The sequence below is a fragment of the Lutjanus erythropterus genome, chromosome 7, assembly GCF_056507025.1.
Source record: "Lutjanus erythropterus isolate fLutEry1 chromosome 7, fLutEry1.hap2, whole genome shotgun sequence".
NCBI lineage: Eukaryota > Metazoa > Chordata > Actinopteri > Lutjaniformes > Lutjanidae > Lutjanus > Lutjanus erythropterus.
The window spans coordinates 27,678,995-27,705,491 of record NC_139323.1 but is presented as its reverse complement, the minus strand read 5'-3'; the positions used below and the strand labels follow the sequence as shown (position 1 = coordinate 27,705,491).

The following is a 26,497-nucleotide window of genomic DNA, read 5'->3' as shown; positions in this document are numbered from 1 at the left end:
TTAGAAATTAAACATGAGCACAGGTTTATTGCTGAATTAACCAGGATTTGGTATCTCTTTTAAAAGTGGTGATGTTTGCAGCACATTTCAGATGATCAGTTAGGAAATTAAAGGACTTTGATACATCAGCTCCTTTAAATCAAGCAAATAGGAATATTTGAATAATGTGCAGAAAGATGTTGGAGCAGAATTTAGTTAGTAACACATGACCGCTCTGCAAATTTGATTCATCAAATTTTACAACCTTAAGTACAAGTAATCAAAAAGCATGCCCCTGTATCTCTTTCCTCCTTCTTGTTCTCCACCCAGGATAACAAGCCGTCAGTGATTTCTCTTCAGAAGCTGATTGTCAGAGAAGTGGCCCATGAGGAGAAGGCCATGTTTCTTATCTGTGCCTCCTCCAATGAGCCGGAGATGTACGAGATCCACACTACCTCCAAGGAGGAGCGAAACAGTTGGATGTCACAGATACGGCAAGCTGTTGAGAGGTAGCTGCATTTTCACAGAGATGACGTGTAGTATTAACTACATTTTGTAGAAAGTTTTGGAAAAAAAAGTGAAAAAGATTTAACAGAAAATTTATGGACCCCTTACTCTGCTTGCCTCCTTTGTCTTCCCGTCTGCGTTGGCTTCTGTCCTGTCCCCTCTTAGTTGTCCTCACACAGAAGAGAGGCTCTTCAGTGAGGAGGAAGAAGCACGAGCTTTCAGGTTCAAAGAATATCAAGGTAACTGCAGAAAAAGTCACTGATGACATTCACAAAGAAATCCCCTGGAAAATGAGATTATAGTGGGCCACAAGGGGGCGCTCATGTATCATAGTAACTGTAATATTGTTTGACTTTAAGTTATGGACTTGCTTTTTCTGTGCATTTCATTTGATGTAAACTAGATTTCATTCTTTGCAGTAAAAGCTGTTTGAGTATTTGGGTGTTGTAAAGGTTAAAGGGTTGCTATATAGATGCACGAGAAGTGAGCATGTGGCAGAACCTTCATTCAAAAAACCCTTTGTCCATTGTTTTAGGAATTCTCTTTGTTTATTCTATACCATGTCTCCTATTGTAGAACGTCTGAGCCAGAAGGATGCAGTGATAGTCCAGGCTCTCACTGAGAAGCTGCAGCTGTTTGCAGAGTTGGCAGAGTCTGTGTCAAGTCCAGAGGACACAGCTTCGCGCTCTAGACTTCTGCTGCGAGGAGATGCCTCGGACCTCCAGCAGGGGGAAGCCCTGCTCAAAGGAGCCATCACTGAGGGTAGGACAATGCTGCATTATATCTGCTTTAAACACAGAAGCATGGCACTATGGCATTGTGTGAATCTTACACAAAGATTTGATCATATTTATGTTCCTGTGCTGTTTGCCACTGTTGTCCTAAACCTCTCACCAGATTTTCAACCTTAACTTTGACTTATTGGTGCTTTATTGACAAGGGAAACAGATTTGTTTATTGTCAAAACGGACGTAAAAATAAATCAAAAGAAGAATCAATATAAACAGAAGAATTATGATTTTGGTTGTATGTTCAAATGAAAACTCAAATTCTGAAATATGCAGTACAGTATCTCAAAATAATACAATGGCAACTGCATACAAAATGAAAATGTGATGTAAATGCATAAACAAACACAACGACAGCTTTGAAGATATGACAAGCACTTTAACTTCCTTTCTCTGTCTCTCCAGTGGAGAACCTCCAGAACCTGCTGCAGTCCGGCGTGAGGGAGGAGGCTCCGACCTCACGGCTGGAGGATGGAAGCGGCTCAGGGCTTCTGCCCAGACGAGCAGACACCTTTGGGGGCTATGACAGCAGCCCAACCATTCTCAATAAGAGTGAGTCCAGCACAGTCCATGCCCTGAAGAAGCCTTCCATCTAAAGGATTTGCAGTCGTATTTCAGTGGCCCGTATGCCATTAATAAATTCTGAATTATTATTGAAAATAAATAAAAATTTGTTGATTCCTTGAATTGATTTCATTGGTTGAATTGATATATTTTTTCTAAACATGTTTCTTAGCAACAGTGCCAGCATCCTTTTTAAAAAAAAAAAAAATCATTTCAAGACAGCTCTGGGCCCAGTTTTGCATGTATATGTGTGTTGTTTCTGTGCTGTGTTCGTGATTGTCAATATTTTCTATGTATGTATCTAATTATTTGTGTGTGTTTGTCTCTGTGTCTGTACCTGTGTGTGTTGGTGTTGATGTGTCCGTGCCAGATGGCAGCATGAAGAAGAACTTTTCTGGCGAGTCCAGAAACAGAGACAGAAGCCAGAGAGCCAGCTCTGACCCTCAGCTCAAAGAACTCTGTGGCAGCCATACCCTGGAGCAGACGGTATGGGCTCAACACACACGCAGTATATCTTGGGATGAGTCACATTGTTATTTTCTGTAAATAGTAATAAGCAGACAAAGTCATCTGGAAAGTTTCCATCTCCTGATGTTTACTGTAACCTCACTCTGCCGGTCACTTAATTTGTTTATAAATAGATAAAGCCTTGATAAGCGAATGCGGTCATTGGTTTACCTTCCAGTAAATCCTCATCTTTGAGAATCATCAGCCATACAAAATATAATAACTATACCTGACTGGTGGTGTGAAAAGGTTCGTACATACTGTTGTTTTAAAAAAAATATTTTAAATGATGTTCCCAAACATTTATGCCATGCACCCCCTTCTAAAACCTGACCTGGTTAATGTACCCTCAGTCCTCCACACCCAGAGCCCATGTTTCCCTCTTGCACACCCCTATAGAAGCAGCTGACCCGACACACTTTGGGAAACCCTGCTACTTGTTAAATTACTGACTGACTGACTGAAGTATTTCACCATTACTTCATATCTAATGCTGCTCAGCACTCATTTCAAGGTTGTAGATGCAGGTTTTTATTTTCCATGGAGAATAATAGTTTTACCTGTTCTACGGCTAGTATCAACAGCTAAATGGAATTTCTTCTGGATTTTAGTGTGCAGAAAGAAAGTAAGAAAAGTGCAGAGTGTCTTTAAGTCTGAATAATGTAACAGCTTTTTGATCATTCAGCTTGAAATGTACATATTGACACAATATACTTCAGATGTTCCAAATCTTTTACATTGTGTAACAGTATTCGAGATTCAGGAGATTTATTGCCATGTGTTTGACTGTTGTTGCTCAGGTTGATGAGAGCTGCTGCTCTCCTGCCAGATGGAACCGCATCTGGTCTAACTCCTTCCCCGAGGCTGAGGTAAACTCTGTCACCTTGTGCTGCACAACACTGCTGGAGTTGATATTCATAGCAATGCCTGCTGAACTGAAGAGATGTACCCAATCCATCAAATGTTATTCTGTTATGGTGATGCTGGTGTTGAGTTTTTGATTATGATAACCTTGTGTTTCCATTCTAGTTCTTTGACAGGGTGCTGATGCTCTCGCAAAGGCTCTACAGTCTGCAGGTAATTCAGTCGCTGAAGTCTAATTGAATGTATGTTTGCAGATTAATTATTTAATTTTTTGGTTTTCGGGTTTCGGGTTTAACTTAAACTTGATAATTTTCATAAGAACCATGATCAAATATGTTCTTAATTACCTTTTTTTCTCTGTTTCCACCTTCAGGCTATCATATCACAGCGGGACAGTCACATTGAGCTGCAGCGGACTTCCCTGCCCGGCCGCCACAGAGGGAACGTGCTCCTGGAGCAGGAGAAACAGCGGACTCTGGCCCTGCAGAGAGAAGAGCTGGCCAACTTCCACAAGCTGCAGTCTCAACACCGGCAGGAGCAGCAGCGTTGGGAGAGGGACAGGGAGCGGCACCGTCACCAAGTCGAGGCCACTGAGGCCAGGCTCCGACAGCGGGAGGAGGAGTGCAGACGGCTGGAGGTGAAGTGCACTGTCCCTCCTGAAGGCTGTGGAACAGATTTTATTTGAATTTCATCATGTGGTTAAAAAAAAAAACATATTGCGATTATTTTTGCATCACAAATTTCATTTTTACCAAACATAAAATCATGGTTATATGATATTTGTTGGGGGCTGTACCCAAAACACAAGACAACAAGATCTGTTTGTGTTGATTAATTGTGCAGCTTGCTAGTAATTACAAAAATGCCACACAAACTTAACAATATTGCTGTTTTTTTGATGCAGGAACAACTGGCAGAAGAAAGGAAGGAGCTGGAGAGTCAGAGGGAGACGTACCAGCAGGACCTGGAGAGACTGAGAGAGTCCACCAGAGCTGTGGAGAAGGAAAAGGAACGCCTGGAACACCAGAAGAAGATCAAGAGGAAGACTATTGAGGTGGGGAACCTGAAACCTACCGTGAGGAGGCAGATTAGAAAAGAACAAAATACACATTTACAGTATGCATTTGTTTGGAGAACAGGCTCATTGTACAGAACAAGACTAGCAAGCAAGCTGGCAGAGACGATATTTAATTCACTGAAAATTATTTACTTCCAAAACGTAAAGGAGTGAATGTAGCCCAAACATGGATGTGGACAATAGACCGGCATGCTGTTGTTTTATGTTACATTTGGGCTGGACCCCTTAGAGCCACACAGACGGAAACCATAGAGAGTGGTGAACTCCATTCCAGCCTTCTAGTCCACCACCATGGGACCTCAGTTTGGAAAGATGAATACGATACTTAATTACAAAGACAACACACTCAGCAGTGGCATAGGTAACATCATTACTTTCTCCCTCTAAAACCTAACGTTAGCCGCTGAAACTATGATGCCTGCATGTTTTAAAACTAGGATGTAGTCACACCAGCAACGGGTCTTGCTCGTTCTCTTACTTCCCGGCTGATAAAAGGACCAAGAGACGCTGTATAAAAACACTTACGATAATATAATGTTAGAAGGGATAGTGGTATTGGTGCCCTATACTGTGCAAGATAAGAGATGTAGGTCACTGAGCGATTTGACACACAACTCAACTATGACAAATTTACCACAAACGGAAACTTTATCTTTTAACTTGACATATATCGTACGTATAATTCATGGCACAATTTATAAAGAATCGTCGCTGACTACTGTTTTAAAATAGGAATAGAATTTCAAAATAGGAAGAGGAGAGACTTAACCTCCCTATAAATGACACATAAGCTAAAAATCTACATACTTAGCATAATAACTTCAAGGTACTTTCGGCTTTATTATAGGTGACTAATTATATAAATATTTTTGAATACTACAGTGTATAAGCTGTAGGATGTATAGACTGATTTCAAAGAAAAAATGCCTATCCAAAATTGAAATTGAAGGTCATCAAAGAGTATATTACTGAACCTTTAAAATGATGTTTAATAAAGTATAAAATGTGGACAAGGGCGAGGTGCTGGGTCTGCTGATGATGATTACTCACAGATTAAAGAATGAGAAGGGGGTTTCCTGTCTCTGCGGCTTCCTTTTTCGCAGTCTTGCATAAATTTTCCAAATGTTTCCCCACCTACTGCTACTCTCTGTTTTTCCCTTCCATCCCATCGCCCGGGCATGAACCCTGTACCTACCCCTCTAATGTACTGAAAAACCAAATATATTTTATGCATCGGCTGAAAGATTGATTGTAATTGTTCATTAGTCTAATTTGCTCAACATTTGAATACATTACCAGTAAATGAAATGCAGTTGAAACCAAAGAACTTGATTCAGCCTGATTCATAGATTGGCATAATTATAAACATAAATACACCTGAATACATCTCTAACCGCTCACCTCAGGAATCCACCTACGCAGGGAGCAGTCTTTCTGTTTACCTCTCTTTACCTCCTCTCTCCTCCCTGTGTTTCCTTACCTGTATCCATCTGTCTCTCCTTGCAGCACAATGCAGGCCATTGTTTGTGAGTTTCATGGGAGAGGAACTTTGAGAAAGATCCACTGACTGTAATTTCATGCCCGGTGCTAACAGATCTGTCAAGGAGCTGCAGTAAAGTTACTTAATATCAGCCTTTAGTGTTTTCAAAGGTCTGAATCACCATCACAGTTTGGTTGATTGGCATTCTCTGTAACAAGTTGCAGAGATGTAACTGGAGCATGGGAAAGTTTATCTCCACACAAACTTTATCTTCTTAACAAACCAAGAAGATACAGTCTGACATGTAACAGCTTTGAGATTCTTTCTAGTAGTGGGTGATATTGATAAAATGCTCTATCACACGGGGCTTTTCCATTGGGTCAAATCATGCAACGCTGCATGCAACGATTTGCATTTCCATTATCACCTTTGCTAAGTCACGCTTCCTCCTGGACCTTCTCTGAAGTACAGAGGGGGATCGAGGGTTCGATCTTTCCTCCACCATGGCCAACCCATGACAACCCCCTCTTCTCCCCCTTAAACAAGTGTGTGTTGCGAGAGTGAACCAGTGTGTGCAGGACACTAGAGAGAGAGTTTTTTTAAAAGTCTGTCTGTGTTCACCTCTCAGTAAATATTTTGAATTGTTGCACATGATTTTTCTGTATGGTGTTCACTTGTAACCAGTGGCAGATTTTGTCATTTTTATCTCCACCCGGGGTAAGCCTGGAGGGGATCATGCAATCAGTTGCGAGTGATCAATTTGATCTTATGTCTGCAGCTAATCAAGAATATTTCCACACCAATCAGCCTAATATTTTTTTGTCATATTTATGACTGTATCATTAAGGAGCTTTTGTGGTTGCAGTGATTCACAGTTTTTAAAAACCTATATAAAACCAATATATAACCTGTAATGACTACTGACTCCTCTCTCCTCCTAATTGGCCAGGATGGGGCTAAAGTCAACAGCAACTGCTAAGCTAAAACAAGGCTTACCTACTAGCGGCATCTGGGGAGTAACTAGTTATATGCAACTAAATTACAAAACAATTATAACTGTAATCTGTTACATTTACTGACAAAAATGTGTCATTAAATTACAGTTACTAATCAAAGTGTTAGTGATTACAAAGTGGTTACATCCAAATGTTCTTTTTGGGTTGCATGCACTCTGCTTGTTTTTAAAAATCTATTTAAACTAAAAATCTGGATTTGATCATGGTGAGAGGAGCCTAAACATAATTGTCAGCTCCACAACCTGAGTCACACACATATTTCTATAATCAGGAGAATGTAAAATACACCTAATGATGGGATTGTTCACTCTGACTAATGCTTACAAGTATGTGAAAGCCAAAACTTTTCAGCGTGATGAGTCAGTGTGTTCTCTTTTTTTCTGCTTCCTAAGACAAGAAAAAGTTTGTCAGTATGTGTACAAACCGGATTGCTGTTTTCCAAGAAGTTGGACTAATCACCATGAGCTGTCTTCCAGTGCTGTACTGATATGCATGCTCTTACAGAGATGTGTCATTCTGATTGAGGCTGTCTCCAGTCATATCATTATTCGCTCTCTGCTGTCTGACATTCCTACCTGGTTGATGCCAGACCATTACTTCTGATTGGTCAGTGCCTCTTTATCCTGCATACCACGCTGAGTAACTGACAGATGACATAATGCCCTCCATTCAAGTCCTGACCTGCTCCAGAAAAAAGCTGCAGTGTTTTTTTGTTGTTCTTGTTTATCTCCTACAGCTTTACTTGTAATATCCTCAGACATCTGGCTACTTATCTGACATCTCAAAGATTTCATGGTAACAAAATCTTTCAGTGACATGTCTTCAGTTAACTAGAGTCTTAACTCAAGACGTGCACAAACACAACCAGCTGACATGAGTTATTGCATTTGTCATCTCATTACTGGCTGCAGAGGGCCGGCCTATGACTGTGATTTGTACCCAGAACACTTCACAGTGACTCCTGGAAAACCACAGCCCTCTGGTCTTGTGAAGCAAAGGAGCCTCTGGCTGAATTGACCTAATCTGCTGTGATGAGTAATACAGAGACCCTGGTAATTACAGACGCCTTCACTGAAACAGATTGCTGTGCGGTTTGTTTGTTTGCTACATGGACTGCAAGATAAGACCTGAAACAGGCCAGATCTGCACCCCATCAGCACTCAGCACCCCATTAAATCATGCCCATAATATTTGTTTTGGACCAGCTAACTAGCGTGTTTGCGTGTTTTGTACACATGCAGATGTATGGGTTGCAGTTCTATACTGCTGGCTCTGCTGTGGGACTTTCTTGGCGGCGGTTATGGGAGATTTGGAAGTGGTTTGTTCCCCCTCTGTGTCAAACACATCAAACAGCCTTTTCATCAGCTGTGACCTCAGGATCTGTTCCAGGCTCCAAGCCAGCCTGATATCAACAGACATTTAATCACCACCACCCAACATTAAGACTCATCAGCAAACCCGTAGAGCTATGATTAGACCTCATAAAAAAGAAAACATGCCTCCTCGTGTGTTTGTGTGTGTTTCAGAACATATGTGAGTGTTTGTGCAAGAATGGTGCTAGTTGCAGCATGTCCTGACTTCAGAGGAGCTTCTCTTTCATGTGTTATCTCATGTGATCACAGTTGGCCCCTTGATAAGGAATGCTCTGTGCTCAGGCTTTTTTATTGGCTCTGGCCCAGGACAGAGCTTCGGGTCTGATTGCTCAATAGTCCTGTGAACGTCAAGTCATGCGGTGTGTCCATCAAGGATAGAGCTGGAGCTTCTTGATGGTAAATAATCAAGAAGAGAAGTGACCTAAACAATACGGCACCGTCTTATGAAAACAATACATTATGAGGTGTAAAGTTCTCTAATTTTTTTTTTTCTAATTCAATCATCAATATATCATTAGTGACGTTAGATACACAGTATATCTATCACATTGCGAATGAGATCTTTCACAGCAATCCTGTCCCCAGATGCAAACTGTTTCAATGTGGTTTACCTTATTTCCCTATCAGTGATAACGTTGTTATGGTGACATTTACATGCTAGACAGAGGGTTGTGTGTTGTTGCTGCCAAGTTCATGCACTTAGATAAGATAGAACTTTATTAATCTGGAACTACATTCTTGTGCCAGTGGTTGCTCAAAAATTGCAGTGATGTAAGAATAAACAGAGTAGTGTAATAAATATAATGTGTATAGGGAGTAAAGGCAAAAGTAGTGCAAACAACAGTAATAGAATAACAATAAAAGTAAGATAGGTTAACTAAAATGAGTAAAATAAAATAAACTGAAATATAAAAAGTAGTAGTGGCAATGGTGGTGATGGTGCAAGTAATTATTTCAAGTCACTGAGCAAGTGACTTTATGCACGCCTATGCAAGTGAGTATATATATGATCTGTTATATCTTTGTAGCATGTTGTGTTACAGCAGCTTGGGGTCCAAAACAAATTTCCCTGCGGGACAATAAAGTATACCATACCTTACCCTACATGAAAGGAAAATTTTATATTGCACATGAAGTTGAAACAATTAATACAGCACCTAATATTTATTATTGATTGATTTTATTGTTCTCGGGGTCTGATTCCTCAGCTGTCCTTCTTGCAGAATGAGGAAGAGCACCAATTTGATGGCCACTGGTAGAAAAGACCTCCTGTGGTGTTCTGTAGAAACCTTACACCCAAAAATTTGCTATCAGCTCCTAAATCACTCCTTTTTCTATAATACATGATGTCTACAACTGATGTAAATGTAGTTGTAAGAATATGTTTTAATCAAATGTAAATGGACTAAATGACTCACATCTGGTTCGATTTCATACTGGTCCATCAATTATGTTGCTTAAAAGTTTTAAGAGAGTTGATAAAATGTTAATTTGTTCTCACTAATCGTTCTGGACCTTTGACTTTGAATAAAAATCAGTTGCAGATCGTTGAGTAATGGCTTTGAGAACTGGCCTAAAGGGTAGAAACTGGCTTTATAGCTATAAGGACAATGGTTCAATCTGTGGCCTTGAAAAGTCTTGAGGTGGAAATGTATCAATGAATAACCACTGCCCCTTCAGTAACGTCTTTGAAATGTCTTTAGGCAAAACACTCAGTTCAACAGTGGCCCCTTTCTGCTGCTTTTCACTCAAGCGCATAAAACTGTAAAACTGTATGGCCACCTGGTGTGAGTAACTACAAGAACATCACAGAGAACATTTCTACAACATGTTGGTTGGTCAAACTCGAGAGAAACATTGAAAGAACAGTGTTAAAACCGTGACCTGTGTCTGAGTTATCTCTTCCCCTCTCAGGCCTCAGACAACAGTGTCGTAAATCAGCCTGGAGGACTGAGTGTGTTCCTGCGGTCTGAAAAAAAACCCCAAGGGGTAGCTCTTTACCCATTCACACCCTCACCACACATACACCTAAATGCCTTCTTCTATAATCAGCCGGTAGGAGTTGCTTTGCGAAGCTGGGACAGAACACCGAGCTCTAGGGCAGATATTTTCTGTCTGCGCCATCTGTCATGTATCTATCCCACCTGTTTCCCTGGTATTCTGGGCTTCTTTCAATGAGAATATTGTCAAACTATTCATAGTTGAACTTAATCATTTGCTCTGTGAGTGAAAAAAAAGTAGTTGCATATAGACTAAGTTGCACTTTTCTGTGCATCTTGTTCATTTCGAGCTATTGAGTCTTGAGATTTGTGTAGGGCTGCAACAAACTATTTAAATTATTAATTAAACTGTCTTAGTTAAATGTTTTAGGACTGCAGTTTACAATTAGTTTCATTATCAGATAATCTGAAGATTAATGATTAATCTTTGATCTATAAAACACAAGAAAACTATGAAAAATGGCCATCACAATATTTCAGTTCAAAGTGATGTCATGAAATGTCTTGTTTTGTCTGGCTAATCATCTAAAACCCAAAACTAATCTATATACCATATTGTAAGACAATGAAACAAAAAATCTTACATTTAAGAATGTGAAACCTTCCAGTGTTTGGTATTTTTGCTTTATAACTAACTGAAATGAATAATCTAGTATGAAAAGAGTTGCAGATAAATTATCTATCAATCTTTGCACGTCCAGACTCTAAAAAATGTCAGATAAGAGTCAAAAATCTCCTGAGATAAATGACTTTCTTGTTTTGTCCGACCAACAATTCAAAACCCAAAGATATTCCATTTACAATGATACAAAATTGATAAGGTAACTAATCTTCTTAAAAGTATGGTGGTATGTAGAGAGCTCAGTATATTCTGATGTGGTATGCAGCGTAAAAAATTTCGGGAAACACTGGACTAAACAATTGTGAAGATAGTCAGCAGATTCATCGATTAAAAAATAACTTTCTGTCGATTGTTTCAGTTTTAAGAAGATGATTAACCCCAGGCGAGCTGACACTGACTCATTGTATAAGTAGCTGAGTTACTGCTCATCACCAGACCAATAAAAACAGTGTTTACTCTTTGTGATTACAGTTTGATTTCAGATAAAACCGGTTTAAGCCTACAGGGTTTGCTAAGCTCATTAATTCACCCCAGATCAAGGCTGCACATGGCCCAAAGACAGACCAAGAAATATTTCTCACACTCTACTGTTGCACACATCGTATAGTGCAGATAAGATTAAATAACTGGTATCTCCTTATTACTGGTGTCCATTGTGTATGAGGTGATGTGCAGTGTTATTGGAGATGTGTATGATATGGGAGTATCCAGGCAGTTTTCAGGATGAGAGGAACCTGGCTGTATAATTAGCTGGTCCAAGCCTGTCATTAACAGAAGCCTCTGGAAGGCAGCCAGTGCTAATTGTTTATATGCTGTCAGTCAGGACTGTTTGTGCTCTGTAGCTTCCGCACGCTTTACTGCCCTGGAAACCTGCTGTTTGTGCTGCCTAAAGCCGGTCACCTTGTTCTGGGAACAATGAAACATCTGTGTGCCAAAATGAGTGAGTGCTGAGAGAGGAAGAATGATGGAGGGAAAGAAGAAGAAAGGGAGATTTAGGGAAGGAGCTATGGAGACTTTCCCAACTGCAGGGCCCCTCTGTGCCTCAGGTTGTGCCGTCATGCTCCGCTGTTACAACCGGGGGAAGCTACAGTCTCCACACACACACATACACAGTCACAGTCAGATGAGTTTGCCCTTCACGCCTTGTAAAATACAGTCATCATGTGTTCACCATCTCCACAGGAAGTATTCTGCATCATCATCAATCATTAAGCATGTGGGCTGCATACCAAACAGAAGAGTTACAGACTGATGCCTGACTTTAAGTTAAAGACCCCGCAGTTAAAACTGCTGATAGACTGACTGACTGATATTTGTTTGGTAATATACTGTATTGTAGCGGTATTAGCATTTTTTTTTTTAAAATAAGATATAGATCAGTTGTGTCCTGGTGGTTTGATTATAAATTTAACCAATCAGTATTAATTGATTAAAGGTCCAGTGTGTCGTATTTAGGGGGATTTATTGTAAATTTATACACAAAATATGCCCAAAAAAAGTCAGTTTTTTTGTGTTCTTTTATCAAAATCCATTCACATTTTCATCTTGTAAAACAAAATATTACGTGTGCTTACGTAGGCTTGAACCAACCAGTTTCAACCAATAATACCATAACATCCAGCCATCAGTTGGTCTTCAACTTTTAGTGGCACAGAGTTAAGATTCATAAGTTTGCAGCAATAGCATGGAACTTTCTCCATGTTTGTAATGAGACGCCCACGTTATGTCCCTTTTGACTATCTTGTTTCACTCACTAGATACTCTCGAAATGCTGCATGGACAAAAAGCTGCCATGAAGCACACGCAGAAATGATTACACAGTTTGTCTGAAATCACCAGATTCGGCCACTCATTCAGACCCTGAAGTTATCTAGATGGGAAAAGAACGAGCCCTGAATAATAAAGACTTTTCTCAGGAAATAGTTTCTTACAGATGTAATTATCTGATGCATTTCAGCAATCCATCTTTGGAAACATGGGGGTGGGCAGGATTTCCAGTCCATTAATATTAATCTCTTGGCCGTAATCAGCCAAAACAACAATTATATTATGTTACTTTATGTGCATGCAAAGCTGATTCTGATCAGCCAAAAACTGCAACTTTCTGACTGGTAGTTTTTCATATTTTGGCTGTTTCATTGAAAGCGTGTTAAATATCTTTTTGCAACACATCACTTCACAGTCTTGTAGAATGGCTTAAACTTGTCATGTTCTAAAGCACAAATAAAAGATGCTTTTTATACTTCTTGTAACGCAACACATGTGGGATTACTAACGCATACAAACACTACACCGCTCCATTGTTGCAGAAATCCTCCTGGTCGATCTCACTGAATGCAGATTGGATGATCTACTCGATCTGTAGATCATCTTTCCTTCAGTCTAGTAATTAGGTGGACAATGCAGTCAGTGTCTTTTATCCACTGATGTCATGAGAGCCTTTTTCTTGTTTCCCCGCTTGTCTAACAGCCCGGCTTGTTTTGTTAGACACGCCTTTATGTGCACAGGGACTATTAAGGGTTTTATGTTTCTCATTTTGTGTGTGTGTGTGCACATTGTCCTTGAGCCTCTTGGAACACATCAAAAGCCTGTTACCAAACTTACCAAAGTGTGTGTTCAGCAGAAAGAGTCGCATGTGTTTCTGATTCCCTCCTCAGCCCATAAATACCCTGCTCCTCAACAGATTGTGTGTCTGTAGTGGCATGGAGGCGCACACACGATTTATAGTTTCTGTCTGTGTGTGCGTGTGTGTTTTCTGTGCTCTTAAGAAGCTGTTTTAAGTTGTTTTTAGATACTCTCATACACAACTCACAGTGCAGGCTGCTTACATACATACATAACATGAAAGCATGACAAGTTCCACAACACAGATTCTAAACTGAATCTGGCCACAGATATGGAAAATTACAATGCAGAGTTGGGAAACCGTCCTTTGTTAACTTAAAAACTGATTTTGAAGACTTATATGATGATGTTTGCCACAGTTAAAGAAGACTTCAGTCACCTAATGTTCAGGTCTTCTCCTCCAGGTGACTCCTCTGTCCGGCAGTCTGAACGGGGAACTCGTCATGCCCTCCAGCCTCGCCACCTCCACCGGTGTCTCTGACCTGCCCCTCCCTCAGAAGCCCCTGGTGCGGGGCAGCCTGTCCGTCGCACCGGCCGACTATTCGGAACGCCCAGAAGTGATGCTGCGGCGGGAGATAAGCTCCTCCACCCTGCCGCTGAAGACAGAGGTGCCCCTTCATCTCTTTAGCACCACCAACCAGCTGCACAAGCCGGTGGGGGTGCAGCAGCAGATCCCCACCAAGCTGGCTGCCCTCAGCAGTGGCAAAGGGAAAGGAGGCAAGATTGGCAAAGCCTCACATCGCACTGACAGCACAGGTAAGGGATCAGATAGGAAAATAAATAAATATTTAATGGTTCTTAAATGTGAATTTTTGGCTTTTTTGACTAGTCATTGCAGCTCTATTGCATTCTGTACTCAAAGATTGAATGAGTAGGATTTGTCAGTTGCTGTTTGTAAATGCACCAGAAATATAGTTGATTGTAAAATCTTATTTCCAGGAAATGAAAGACAATTTTTGGAGGGTTGGTAAAGCATCCCGTGCAAAGCAAAATAATAAGAAAATAAGAAGGTAATGGCGGAGGGCGGGGTCTCTGTGGCTGCAGATGCAAATCTGTGCAATGTTTTTTGGGAAAATCCTGCATATTTTCTCTTGAAGGGCTGTCCACACCAAGAATGATAACCGTAACTAAAAATATCATTTTAAAAATTGTTTCACCTTAAGTGGATGGCGAGTCCACACCACAACTTTACATTTGATTTGATGAACGATAGAAACGCTGACAGCCAATCAAAATCCACCCCGACTTACAGGATATAGACTACAACATATTAAACATTAATACACCTTAATGTTAGGCTGTAAATTACACAGAAAAACGTTCTTTGGCGCTGATGAGGTCTCCGGCGTTTGTTTGGTCCTTACTGATGCCTTCTTTGATGATCGCCAGAAACATAAATATAAATAAATGTAAATAAAATTTGCCTTGAAATGATGAGAACTTTCCAACTGTCCAAACGCCTCTTTTCATTGAAGAATCTTATGAACCCATATCCCTCTGGTTCTCTCTTTTTTTCTCTCTGTCTGTGCAAGGAATAGCAATAACAGGTCATCAGTATCCATTTTCCTAAGCTACTGAAACAGCAGGAGCGCGCTGTGCGCTCTTGCCACCACTACAGAACGTTACCATTCATTAATGTGGATGCTCCCATTGCTACCGTTCTGGTTATTGTTCTTTAATCTATAATTACAAATAGATTAGCATGTTTTTTTAATGGAGATAGCAGGCAGACTTTAATCACTGAGCGATGTCACAAAGTGTCAATGAATTGTAAGCACCATCCTCGGTGTGTTTACTCTGACACAGTAAACAAAGAGTGTGTGCAAGAGTGTCACAGCAGATGGAGTGTGTGACTTCAGTTGTTTCTACCAGCTTTGCCACTCAGTGAGCACATTGATTGTTTTTTGATGTTTGTTTTCCTTTCAAAAAGCAGTTGCCTGCAGTGCATCATAAGCCAACTAATATGAATATAAAAGTACACTCTGTTTCAAAATGTGTTTATATGTGTTGCATTGAGGTTTTCTCCTCTCTCTGATATAAATGGCTGTAACTGTAGCCTGAGTCAGTGGCCACCAGTGTGGCAACAAGACATGTATAGTCAGTCTATGTACTGATATCAGTCAACCAGTATGCAAATAGACAGAGGAAGTAATACGAAGGTGAATAAATACAGAAGAAAATCAAACATTTACATTTATTTTCAGTACTATTTTTGTTGCATTTAATGGCATATTAATTAATTAATTTTGATTTTGTCAGTTACGGTCCTCAATATCTTACTTTTGCAGATGATGTATAATAGTGCAGCATTTTCTGTTTTAAGTGATTTTTTCTTGCTCGCTGTCATCGATACACACGCCATCTGTGCCTGACACAAGCTTGACCTGATCAGTGTGATTTAAGTGGCTCATTAGGATCACATTAGCTGTCTAAATTGGGTCAGCCTTCCCGTATATCAAATAGTGGCCTGAGAGAGGTTCGTCTCCCCTCGTTTACCAGTGAAATCTGATTTTACAATTAAGCCACCTTCTGTCTCTGTTTGTCTCTTGTTTTCTTTGCTCCATCCTCCACCTCCCTCCCCCTTGATCTCCTCCTCCTCCTCCTCCCCCTCCTCCCCCTCCTCCCCCTCCTCTCAGCCTCAGTGGATATGAAGCAGATGCTGCCGTTGAAGCTGTCCGCCCGAGACGACAACGCCCTCAAGGCCAAGCGCTCCATCAGCCCCCACCAGCAGGTCCCGCTGTCAGCCCTTCCTCAGCCTCAGTCTCTGCATCACCATGCAGGTACCTCTTACACACACACACACACACACACACACACACACACACACACACACACACACACACACACACACAGGCTTCCTCCTTTGCTTGGTCAGGACAAACACAATCTCCTCTCATCTGTCTTTGCCTGCTGCATTATTAAACTCAGTTCTCGCAGACACAAACATGAGACGCATACATTCGCCACCTGGGCAAACCAGACCCCACCCAATCACGTTCCTCTCTAAAGCTCACCTTCATGGCCAGCCGCTCCCTGTGTAAGCACCTATCAATTTCACATGCCTCACTGTGATTAATGGCAGCCTGTACTGCTGACACAGACATTTTAACACTTAAATCCTGTGCCCTCACAATTACCGCTGCCAAGAGAAAACACTGGCAGGATTCATATGATAGATGGCTGTTAGTCTGAGTAAGCCCCGCTGTATTAAACAGGCACTAATGACTAATCTGCCGGGAGTTTTTATGCTATTTTTGGAGTAATCCCTTGTTCTCAAACAGCCTTTCTTGTGTGTCTCTCACAGATCAACCCAGTCCTCCAGACAGCGCCGGACCAGACACCCAGTCCACCTCCTCCATCAGCACCTCCCACCCTCCAATCGCTCAGAAACCCCCCATGCCTCCTGCACAGCCCCACCCTCAGCCCTCCATGCAGCCTCCCAGCATCCCTCCCCACTCGCAGAGCACCGGCTCCCTCCAGTTCCAGTCCCATCTGGCGCCACCGCAGGGCCTCAGTCCCAACACCCAGGTAAACATTCATGGGGTCAGCCACAGCCACAGCATGCCGCCACCCTACAAGATCAACACAGAGGACCTCAACAAAGAGGATGTCATCTTTTTCTAAACTCCAGTCTGCAGCCTTCAGATCAACCACTGATTGCAAAAACAACAAAAAAAAGAATCGTGATGGTTGCTGGTCCTTAATCAACCATGTGTCTCATTTCAAGTGGCCTCTTACATGTGATAATGTGATGCTGATGCTATTGTGGGCAGCAGTAGTGTTATTGAGGCTTGAATGAAGTACGTAAATATCGGTACAAATTTGGAGCACAGAGCAGAGCCTTTGCCAGCACTACAGTGGCCCCACGCAGAAAAAAAAAAAACTCAAGAAAGAAAGAAGACATTTCTAATTTAACACTGCTACCCCACTGCTGTTTTTAAGCTGCCACAGTTTCTTTTTTTATTTAATTTCTAGTTTCATTTCTTAACTCAAGGGGACAACAGTATGAAGAGGAAATCTTTGGCAAAACAAAGGCTTTGTGTGTGAAAAGGTTTAAATGAAGTTTTAACAATCCAAAGACAGTTGGCAGGAGAGCTGAAGGGGATTTGACTGAAAGGAACAATGTGAAAGATAAATGGTCGGGAGATTTCCAAGGGACTCTGATCAGGCTGGTTGTGATATTAGCAATGGCGCCCTGGCCTTAACAGTCTGCTTATATTGGACCTGGAACCACAAGAGATGATCCAACTCTTGATACGTGAAGACTCCCTGCTTGGGGGTTTCATTTGCACAGTGTAAATACTCCATTCTGGACTAATGAATGAACTTTTATGGACTAAATGTCTTGTGTTTCGTTGTACAATTTTTAAAGTTTTGATGTTCTTATTCTTCTTAATCATGCTTATTACAGAAGGCTGAAATTGTGGGATACATTTCTCACGTTGCCACCGGTTGTGAAACCAGACAGCAGATTAAAAACAGTTTATTTTTTTCCAGGCTGGTGTGTAATAAGGCTTCATTTCAATTAAGGCAGAGCTGAGCTCAAGGCAGATTCTGTTTTTCCAACTCGTGCAAAATGAGACAAACTCAGGAATGCCTTTATTGTGTCTGTACAGTTTAAGGTTATATGAGGTTAGTCTACTTTAGGTCTTTACTGGCGTTTCTTAGCAGTAGCTCTTCTTGAAACAGTGACCTCCTGTGCACTCCTTATACTTGCGTCAATGATTCGTTTAAAAACCATTTCACAAGCACATACTGTTGTTTTGTGAGCTGTAACAGCAAGTGGATTACCTGATTAAAAAAGATCACTTCTTTCATGTGGCAATTTTTGACAGAAATATGTAAAATTTAATCTGTACTTAAATTAAATTAGCATTCAACTTGTAGAGCTAAAAGGCATATTTCCCAAACTTTTAGCAGAGCTGCTATTGACCTCATAGAAATCCACTAAATGAACTCAACTCCACACTGTTGAGCTGTACGTCGTCATCAGACATCAGAAAGGCCTCACTGAGTTTGTCTCACTCTTGGTTACATTTCCCAAAAAAAAATCTTTGAGACACACAAGACACGTCTGACCAAGTGAAACCCATAGTGTACTGTACAATTCGTGACATTTCACGCTGGATGTTTTTGTAAGGGGTAAAATTAACTTTAAAGTGCTTCAGCAGAGAAAAAATTGCGTAACAGGCTTTTGAGAGAACATGAGCAACAGTCACAACATGAAAGAGATGCACTGCTTGTGAAATTATTGGCCAATAGCGATGCTGGTTTTTAAAATAACAATTTGGCTGATAACCATTTCTGATACTGATGTTTTTTTAGGTTGTTTATTGTGTTTTTATTGTTATATATTCTGACTTTGGTACCACTGAAACAAAGAAAGTTGTGAGAGTTGTGTCCAGCCAGCAGTTTCTTCTCTGAAATAGCAGCTGAATATGGTAACCACTGGTGTCCAAGTCTAACCACAAATAACCAAAACAACATATAGTGTGCGAATAATTGAAATAGATAAGACACAACTAAGGCTGGGTATCACTACTTGATACCTTTTAAGTTATTGACCAAAATAACTCAGTAGCAAGTAGTATTGAAACTTCTCCAGTCACAGTTTTTGCATTTGATCCTTTTTCTACCCTGTAAAATGTTGTAAAATGAAATGTTTGCATGTTTTTGCACACAGCCAGGCACCATTGTAAATGGGGAGGGGAGGGGATTGGCCCAGTATCACAGCAGCTACAACCCCAGCCTGTGCTGTGGTGAAGTTGAGCATACTGTATTTGATGAAGTTGACAGTTCAGCAAAATGCCACCAAAATGTTCAAAAGTAAAAATAAATGCATAAGGATTATTTCAGGAATGCTACTATTCACATGATGGTTATTGAATTAAGAAAAAACAAAAAGTAGCATATGAAGTAATTTATTGGTACTGGTATTGTAATTTTTAAATGATACCCAGCCCCAAACACAACAGCAGTGTGTGTCATCTTGGCAAAAGGCTGATGGCAAGTCAACAAGGAGAATATTAGCTGACACCAATGTTCGGTCGCTGACTTGGTGCATCCCTAAAATATAATTTTATGTTTATTGCACTAACCGATCCAGTAGAATAAAGGCCTTTATGTGTTATTCCCAAACATAAACAAGTTTGACAATCACAGCAAGGCCTGAAACAGTTAAGTCCACAGTCCTATGTTTTCACTGAAGTCAGGAAATGAAAAGTTCATGTGACTGACATATCATGTTTTTGAAAGTTTGTGTCTCTGCTGGACCTCATTTTGCTGACTTGACAGTTTGTACGTTTTTCAGGAAGGGTTCATTTTAGCTAAGCCGGTATATCTTTGAGATATATACCAAGATGTTAGTTTTAATAGGCCCTGAGGTCACATTGACAGTGTGTTTTACTGATTGCTAAAGACATTTCATTAGCGGCGTCTCATCTCTGTGCCTGACAGGAAAGCAGTACTGTGATGGACGCTGCAATGACTATCAGCTGTTGTCTAAAATTTCAGACTTTATCTTTCTTCACAGAAGAAATATGGAGGTGTCTATCTCATTTTCTGTCTCTTGACAACCCTTTAAGTCGTGGAGAAGTCGACAGATTAATATGTTCTGTGTCTCTGGGAGGAAAAATGTCAGAAGAGCTTTTGGTTTTTTCCAAATAAGCTTGTCTCTGAAGCTGTCGATCACTAGCTGGACTTTGAGCAGCTTATGTATATTATGTATATTGTTGTATATACTGTATGTGATATTTTCTGCACCAGCTGCCCTTCTTTGCATTCTTGTGTTAGGAAGAGAGAGATCTGACATGAATCGAGATGCAGTGGTCAGCCAAAAGACTGTTTGTGCATATGTGTATATACACTTATCATACACACATGGCTGTGTATGTACAATGCGCCTTGCTCTGATAGACTTGTAGCAGTTTAATGAAACCACAATCAGTCATCGCTGTTGTTTAAAGGAACTGAAATTGAAGGTGTGCATATTTAATATCTGCTGTGTGTTGATATTGTAGCATTGAAGTCGAGGTGCACTGTCTGTTGTCTTTTCTCCTGCGATTCATGAGCGATGTTATGTAGCAGTCATGAAAACTAAATCATCTGCTTGTTTCGCTTGGTTAAACCAAAGACACATTCGGCTGACTGGGTTCCTGTCTGTGCTCTCGTATGAAGGATAAATGACACTGTGCTGGTTGTGTGGTCGTCCGCAAAGTGTTATTACTTGTGAAAACATCCTCCAGGGAGTGTCCATACAGTAAGAAGTGTGTTCACAGCAGCACATTGTAGTCCAGCTCATATCCTGCTTCAGGTCTGATTTTTAGGTGGGTGATGTTTGGTTTTTTGCATCCTCATGTCCAGATAATAAATATCTCTTTATACACAGAGAATCAGTGAGAGTGTAAACAAACAATAGATCAAATGGGACATTGAAGTTCCCCAGTATTCTGGTTATTTTTCATTATAAGGATACAATGAGACGTTGTATTTGTGTGCATCATGTCCCAAATACAATAACAGTGGAATATTAATGTGCATGTGAACACACTTGGTAGTTTGCAGTGGGTGGAACCCTATAAAAACTTAAATATTGTTGCTGTCAGGCAGAAACTTTGTATATCAAAAAGTGGTACTTTTCAAGAAATGGAGAAAAAAACTTTTTAAACTAATTAAATGCTGTTAATCAAAATTAGGAGCTCTTTTTCAGCAGTTAAGTATTTGTGAAACATAATCGGTGACCAATAGCATTAATCTATGGGAGAAAAAAAAGTCTAAATATGGAGATATGAGGTTTGTGCCTGACTATGATGGTATTTTTTTTCCAGATTTTGACAAAACAATCCCAACTCAAGGTCCTCTTAAAAGCTGTTTTTCCCCTCAAGCTTTCAACCATATCACATAGTCTTCACCAGTATAGTTAAAGCTGGGGAATGCAATTTGTTTTTGCATCAGTGGGCAAAAGTACTATAGTAGTCTCTAAGCATGATTTAATTCAGTAGGTTGAATAGAAAACTAAACTTCTGCTCCTGCATTTGGCTCTGATTTCAGTATGTAGTTGTGTGGTTTGTGTGTTAGAAATCTTGAATTTTAATTTAGTGTTTTCAAGATTTGAAAAGTGCTTGGATTTTGCATAAAATACTTGCAATCACTTTTCATTTGCATTACTTTCATGATAAATCACTAACTGACTGAATCGTTTGCTTTGTGGATAAAGAAATAAAATAAGTCATATATTGGCTTAGTTGGAAAAGCTTGAAAATTCACTTTGAAAGTTTGGGAAAAGTGTTTGAGTTTGACTTTGGAAAAGGTGAAGGAACCTTGTAGAAAATCTAGTCAATTAAAAATGGTTAATAGTTAATTGTTGAGTCTCATTCCCAAAACATCTGTATTTGATGATTTGGGAATGAGACTCAACAATCTTCTCCAGAATTGTTCACTGCACTTCTAAGCCAAAGTTTAACTTGAAGGCGAGGTTAGTTAAAAAGAAGTTAAAGAAGTTAAAAAGTGCTATTGATGAAATCGTGGCAGCTACTGACCTTGTATGTCATGACAAGTGAGCAAACTCCGAAGACCATGTGATGCATTTAAAAGGTTTGGAAAAAGCCATTAGGTGGAGCTTGAGTTGGGATTGGATTTGTCAAACTTCTATTTCCAAGGACCTTTCATGCTTAACTTCTCAACGTCTGTCCATTTTCCTGTTTTTTTTTCAAGTGTCCTAATGAGACGGTAGGCAACGGGACAAAAACTGGTTTAAGAGCACTTTAGTTCTGCTCCAGGTACAAGACTTTTATTAAACCTCAGCAGAAGAGGTGGATGCTGCCTGTTTGGATCAACTCAAGTCTTAAATGTTCTAAATCTTTTGCTGTACTGAAATGCTTAACCTTTGTGCTCTGTCGTAAAACTTGGAAGCCAGTCAGTCACATCACTGTGTGTGTTTGTGTCTATGTGTATCTGTGCGTGTGTGTGTACGCCTGCCTCCAAAAAACGCAGCAGAAACATTTCAGACTTGTTTGCAGTCGTGTTTTCTGTATACACACACGCTCACACACACATTTTGAACCAGTAATGTGTAAATAATCATGAACGTATTTTATTTCCTCGGCCAATTTTACACTAGTCACTTTGGATAGTAGCATACTTGAAGGGGAAAATGAATGTTTATAATGCTTATTATTATTATTGTCTGTGAACTTTTATTTACCAAGAGCTGTCTAATGACATTTGTAGCACACAGCAGAACTGATTTTTGTACTGTTTTATTTTATTCACTGCGAGACATTAGAACGACCTGTGGACACAAACTGCTGCCTTAGAGAGTTTAGTAATAAAAAGTCTTAAGATTATTTTTTTGTGTGTATTTATTATCTTTTGAGTCTCAGAACCCTGATTCAAAAAAAGTTGAGATGCTCTTAAAACGTGAATAAAAGCAGAATGTAATGATTTTTAAATCCTTTTCAACCTATATACATTTTTGTAAATATACACTGAGCTCATCTGAGATTGAAAGGTGTGCGCAAAGTTCAAAAGCCAGCATCTGTGATGGCGTTAACAATTAGTATCTTCAGTTCCCAAACACTTAGTGAGGGTCGTGTTGCAACCATGAGCTTCAGAATGAGGGTATATTTACAAAAGACAATAAAGGTTTTGAATTTGAATGTTAGATGTCTTGTCTTTGGAGCGTATTCAGTTGAATAGAGATCAAAAGGTCTTTGCAAATCATTGAATTCTGTTTGTATTTATATTTCACACTGCATCCCAACTCTTTTGGATCAGGGTTGTAAAATCACAGCTGAGAAACATTAATTGTTTGGTTTGCTGCATATTTGGATCATTGCTGTTTAGGCAAAAAGTCAAGCGTGCAATGAATGTTTCCCGTTCAAGTAGATTTGTATTTACAAGGATTTGCTCCCTTTTTTCCTCCTCAACAACTACCACATGCGTGTGTAACATATAATTCTGCCTCATTATTTGGATTTCTATTCAGTGCTTGTCAAAATAATCCTGACCACCCAATTAGCCAGCACCCTCGCTATTCCTCCTCATCCAGGAGGCGCAGTAACAGTGTTATTGACCGTGTATTTAGACGAGCTAATAGCAGTCTATTCCCAGACAAAGCTCTATTTTCAGGTGCTGTGGTTGTGGCTGTTCAATCCCTCTGTAGACCTTGCTAAGAGCAGGGCTGTCGGTTCCTGTCTTATTGTCATTCTGGCTGGGAAGACGCTACAGTAGTGGACGGTTTTTATTGTCTGCTGTCATTAGTGGCTTTCCTCTGTCTCCTCTCAACAATTATTTTTCCAGGCTGCTTCCCCTGTGGAGGGAGGCTGCATTTTACTCCCGTCTTTGTTTCTGTCTCGTCCCTTCCACTGCTCTGCCCATGTCTCTTCCCCTCTCATCCAGCGTCTCCAGCCCTCCTCAGCTCGACCGCCTCACGGCTCGGAGGCGTTTTATGTAATGCAGTTTGCAGGAAGTCAGGAGTCCTTGTATGTTGTTATTCTGTGTCGGAGGCCGTTCTCACCACAAAGTTAAACAAATAGATGCTCCACTGAGACAGACGTGCAGACGAACCTCCCTGTAGGCTCATAAAACGCTGAGACAAATCTTAGTTTGATAGACTCTGTGTCAGCAGTTGGTTTATGTTTGTTTTTCTTCCTCCATTTGGATCTAACAGCTCTTCTGCACTTTGGCACCGTGTAGGTTGGAATGAGACATTTCTGACCACAATTTCCAAGGTTCTCTACCTTTTTGGCTTGTGACCGCTCAAAACGAAGCAGTGTATACTTTCAGCCTTTGTCACTGGTTGCATTTGACTTATTTGTTGTGAGCAGTAGGGTTTCTTTCCTTCTTTTGGTCTTATTTGAATAATTCAAAGAGGTCTGATTATTGTAATTTTACCTCTGACTGTAAGAGGTAACATAATCCCAGCAACTCAGTGCAAACAAGAACAAAAATCTAAAGCTAGCTAGCAGCTCTGTGAGGCTTTGGCACCGCAGCACTTTTAAATAAATGCTATTTTCAGTATGTTCACAATGACAGTGTTAAGCAGGGATAATGAGATATAATGTTTACATATTCTTAGTTTAGTGTTTGCATACAAACATTTTGCACTTAATTCAAAGTAGAGTTAAGGCTGACGAGGATGTAGGCTAATTGGTTTTGTCATAAACCGAAGTATTGGACAAATTGAACCTTTCAAGTGTGGTTATATGAGGTACTTATCCATAAGCAGTGTATTACCTACTGTAGCAGGCAGTAGTACAGCTGTGTTTTAAAGGGTTACTTCTGATTCACCAAAGTCACACAATAACACAAACAGACTAATAGATCAAGGCAGCGGTAGACCAGCAGCTCCAGTCTGGAGGCTTTAGAGAGAGCGACATTTGGCTAATATTATGTTTTTCTCCCCCAGTTTCCCAGAGCCAGAAACTAATAGATACTTTGGACAGAACTTTTTTTTGTGTTTGGTGTAGTCTGAAGTTATGTCAAATAGCAATATTTAGCTTGGCTCAGTTGTTGACTGTCTGTGTGATTAAATAACATAATCATTATCCCACAGGCATCCCAGAACTGAGCGAAACTAAACGAGTAAACTAAAGGGGGCAACTTTTCCAAGCTTTATCTGAGGAGAGGCCCCGAGTCTCAGATTTAAAAAAAAAAAACCCTGTTCTGAATAGGGCTGGACAATATATGTATTTTATACTGTATCATGATATGAGACTAGATACCGTGATAAATTTTGGACATAGTTATATAGTGATAAGGTGTAAGTGTTGTCTTTTCCTGGTTTTAAAGGCTGCATTACAGTACAGTGATGTCATTTTTCTGAACTTACCAGACTGTTCTAGCTGTTCTATTATTTACCATAACCCAGTTAGTCATTATATTCACTTTACTGATTATTATTTATCAAAAAGTTTTGTTTTCATATTTTGTGAAAACATCGATAATCATCCCATTATCATTTTTGCAATATCAATACTGAGATATTTTGTCAAAACTATTGTGATATTAGATTTTTTTTTTCTCTATATCACCCAGCGCTAATACAGCTGCTTCCAACTGACTACACAACATGTTGTTAGTCACAACCTATATGATCAATAATTATCAATATTGACCCACATGAATATTCACTATCATGATAGGTTTTTCAGCTGTACCATCAAAGCCTAATTCTAAATATAGCAAACAGCATATTGATTTAAGTATCTCATACAACCACACTTCAAAAAATCCAAAATATCCCTTTAAACTGATGAAAAGATTACAACTCATAAGATCACAGTGTTAAAACAATTCATCCTAAGGAAGTTGTGAATGTCTCAAACACGTTTCAGTTGCTATTACTCAAACAGTGAGACATTTTACTCAAAGCTGAACCTCATGGTGGCGCTAGAAGAAAAATCAGTGTGATTCAACTCAGGGAGCTGTTAATGTCATTACGAAATTTTTATGACAAATCCATGCATCCAAGCATAAATTAGAGAAGTATCTGAAAAAATTGATCATGATTTTGTGCAGCAGAAAATACGTTTTCTTCTGCTTTGCTGTCCTGTTAGTCATTTGCAACCCCTCAGATTTATCTTGTGGGAGATCTGACCCCGAGGATGGGAACCAATGTGACTGTAACCTACATCTGCGATGTCCTCCTCAGCCTCCCCCTCGCTGTTTCTGCAGTTGATGTTATGAAGGAATGTGTTTTATGACTGCTTATCTGAGTGTTGTTTCATCGCTCCTGGCTGACACAAAGATCCTCTTGTTGGAGAGACACAAAGCGGACTCTATCTGTCCTCTTTGCTAACACCCAAGGTGATTACGGGAAGATAGGCAGCAGGAAAACATGTCTCCCAGCCAAGGCTGCTTCAGACTCTGCTTACATAACCTCCTTGACAGGCTGTGGTATTTTCTGGAAACGAGAAGTTTGTCCAAGATAAGGAGTTATGAATTCTTCAGGTTGTAGCTGTTATCAGTGGTAGATAAAGACAGGACAGTAGAGGTGTATGGCCTACAACAAGTGTGTGTAGTTGCATATTTACAGTTTGTCTCCTCAGACACCAGATATCTCTCATGGGTCGTAAAGCGTGATATGTAAGCTT

At 40.1% G+C, this 26,497-nt stretch overlaps 1 protein-coding gene and 1 long non-coding RNA gene across 2 annotated transcripts in view; both read left to right on the top strand.

Annotated features, from left to right (window-relative positions):
• The window catches only part of arhgef18b (rho/rac guanine nucleotide exchange factor (GEF) 18b), a 55,960-nt gene extending 36,404 nt beyond the window's left edge, over positions 1-19,556 (top strand). The window contains exons 21-32 of the mRNA XM_084723432.1: positions 310-488; positions 652-725; positions 1,063-1,248; positions 1,680-1,826; positions 2,209-2,324; positions 3,146-3,214; positions 3,375-3,422; positions 3,583-3,846; positions 4,114-4,263; positions 13,808-14,159; positions 16,040-16,183; positions 16,708-19,556. Of these exons, the coding sequence (XP_084579558.1) occupies positions 310-488; positions 652-725; positions 1,063-1,248; positions 1,680-1,826; positions 2,209-2,324; positions 3,146-3,214; positions 3,375-3,422; positions 3,583-3,846; positions 4,114-4,263; positions 13,808-14,159; positions 16,040-16,183; positions 16,708-17,027 (2,049 nt within the window). The 3' untranslated portion in view covers positions 17,028-19,556. The remainder of the gene's footprint in view (positions 1-309; positions 489-651; positions 726-1,062; positions 1,249-1,679; positions 1,827-2,208; positions 2,325-3,145; positions 3,215-3,374; positions 3,423-3,582; positions 3,847-4,113; positions 4,264-13,807; positions 14,160-16,039; positions 16,184-16,707) is intronic.
• A 2,000-nt stretch (positions 19,557-21,556) lies between these two features.
• LOC146324140 (uncharacterized) lies at positions 21,557-22,747 on the top strand. Its single transcript, XR_014771215.1, has 2 exons — positions 21,557-21,871; positions 21,902-22,747. It is a non-coding gene; the product is annotated as an uncharacterized LOC146324140 (long non-coding RNA).
• The last annotated feature ends 3,750 nt before the right edge of the window (positions 22,748-26,497 follow it).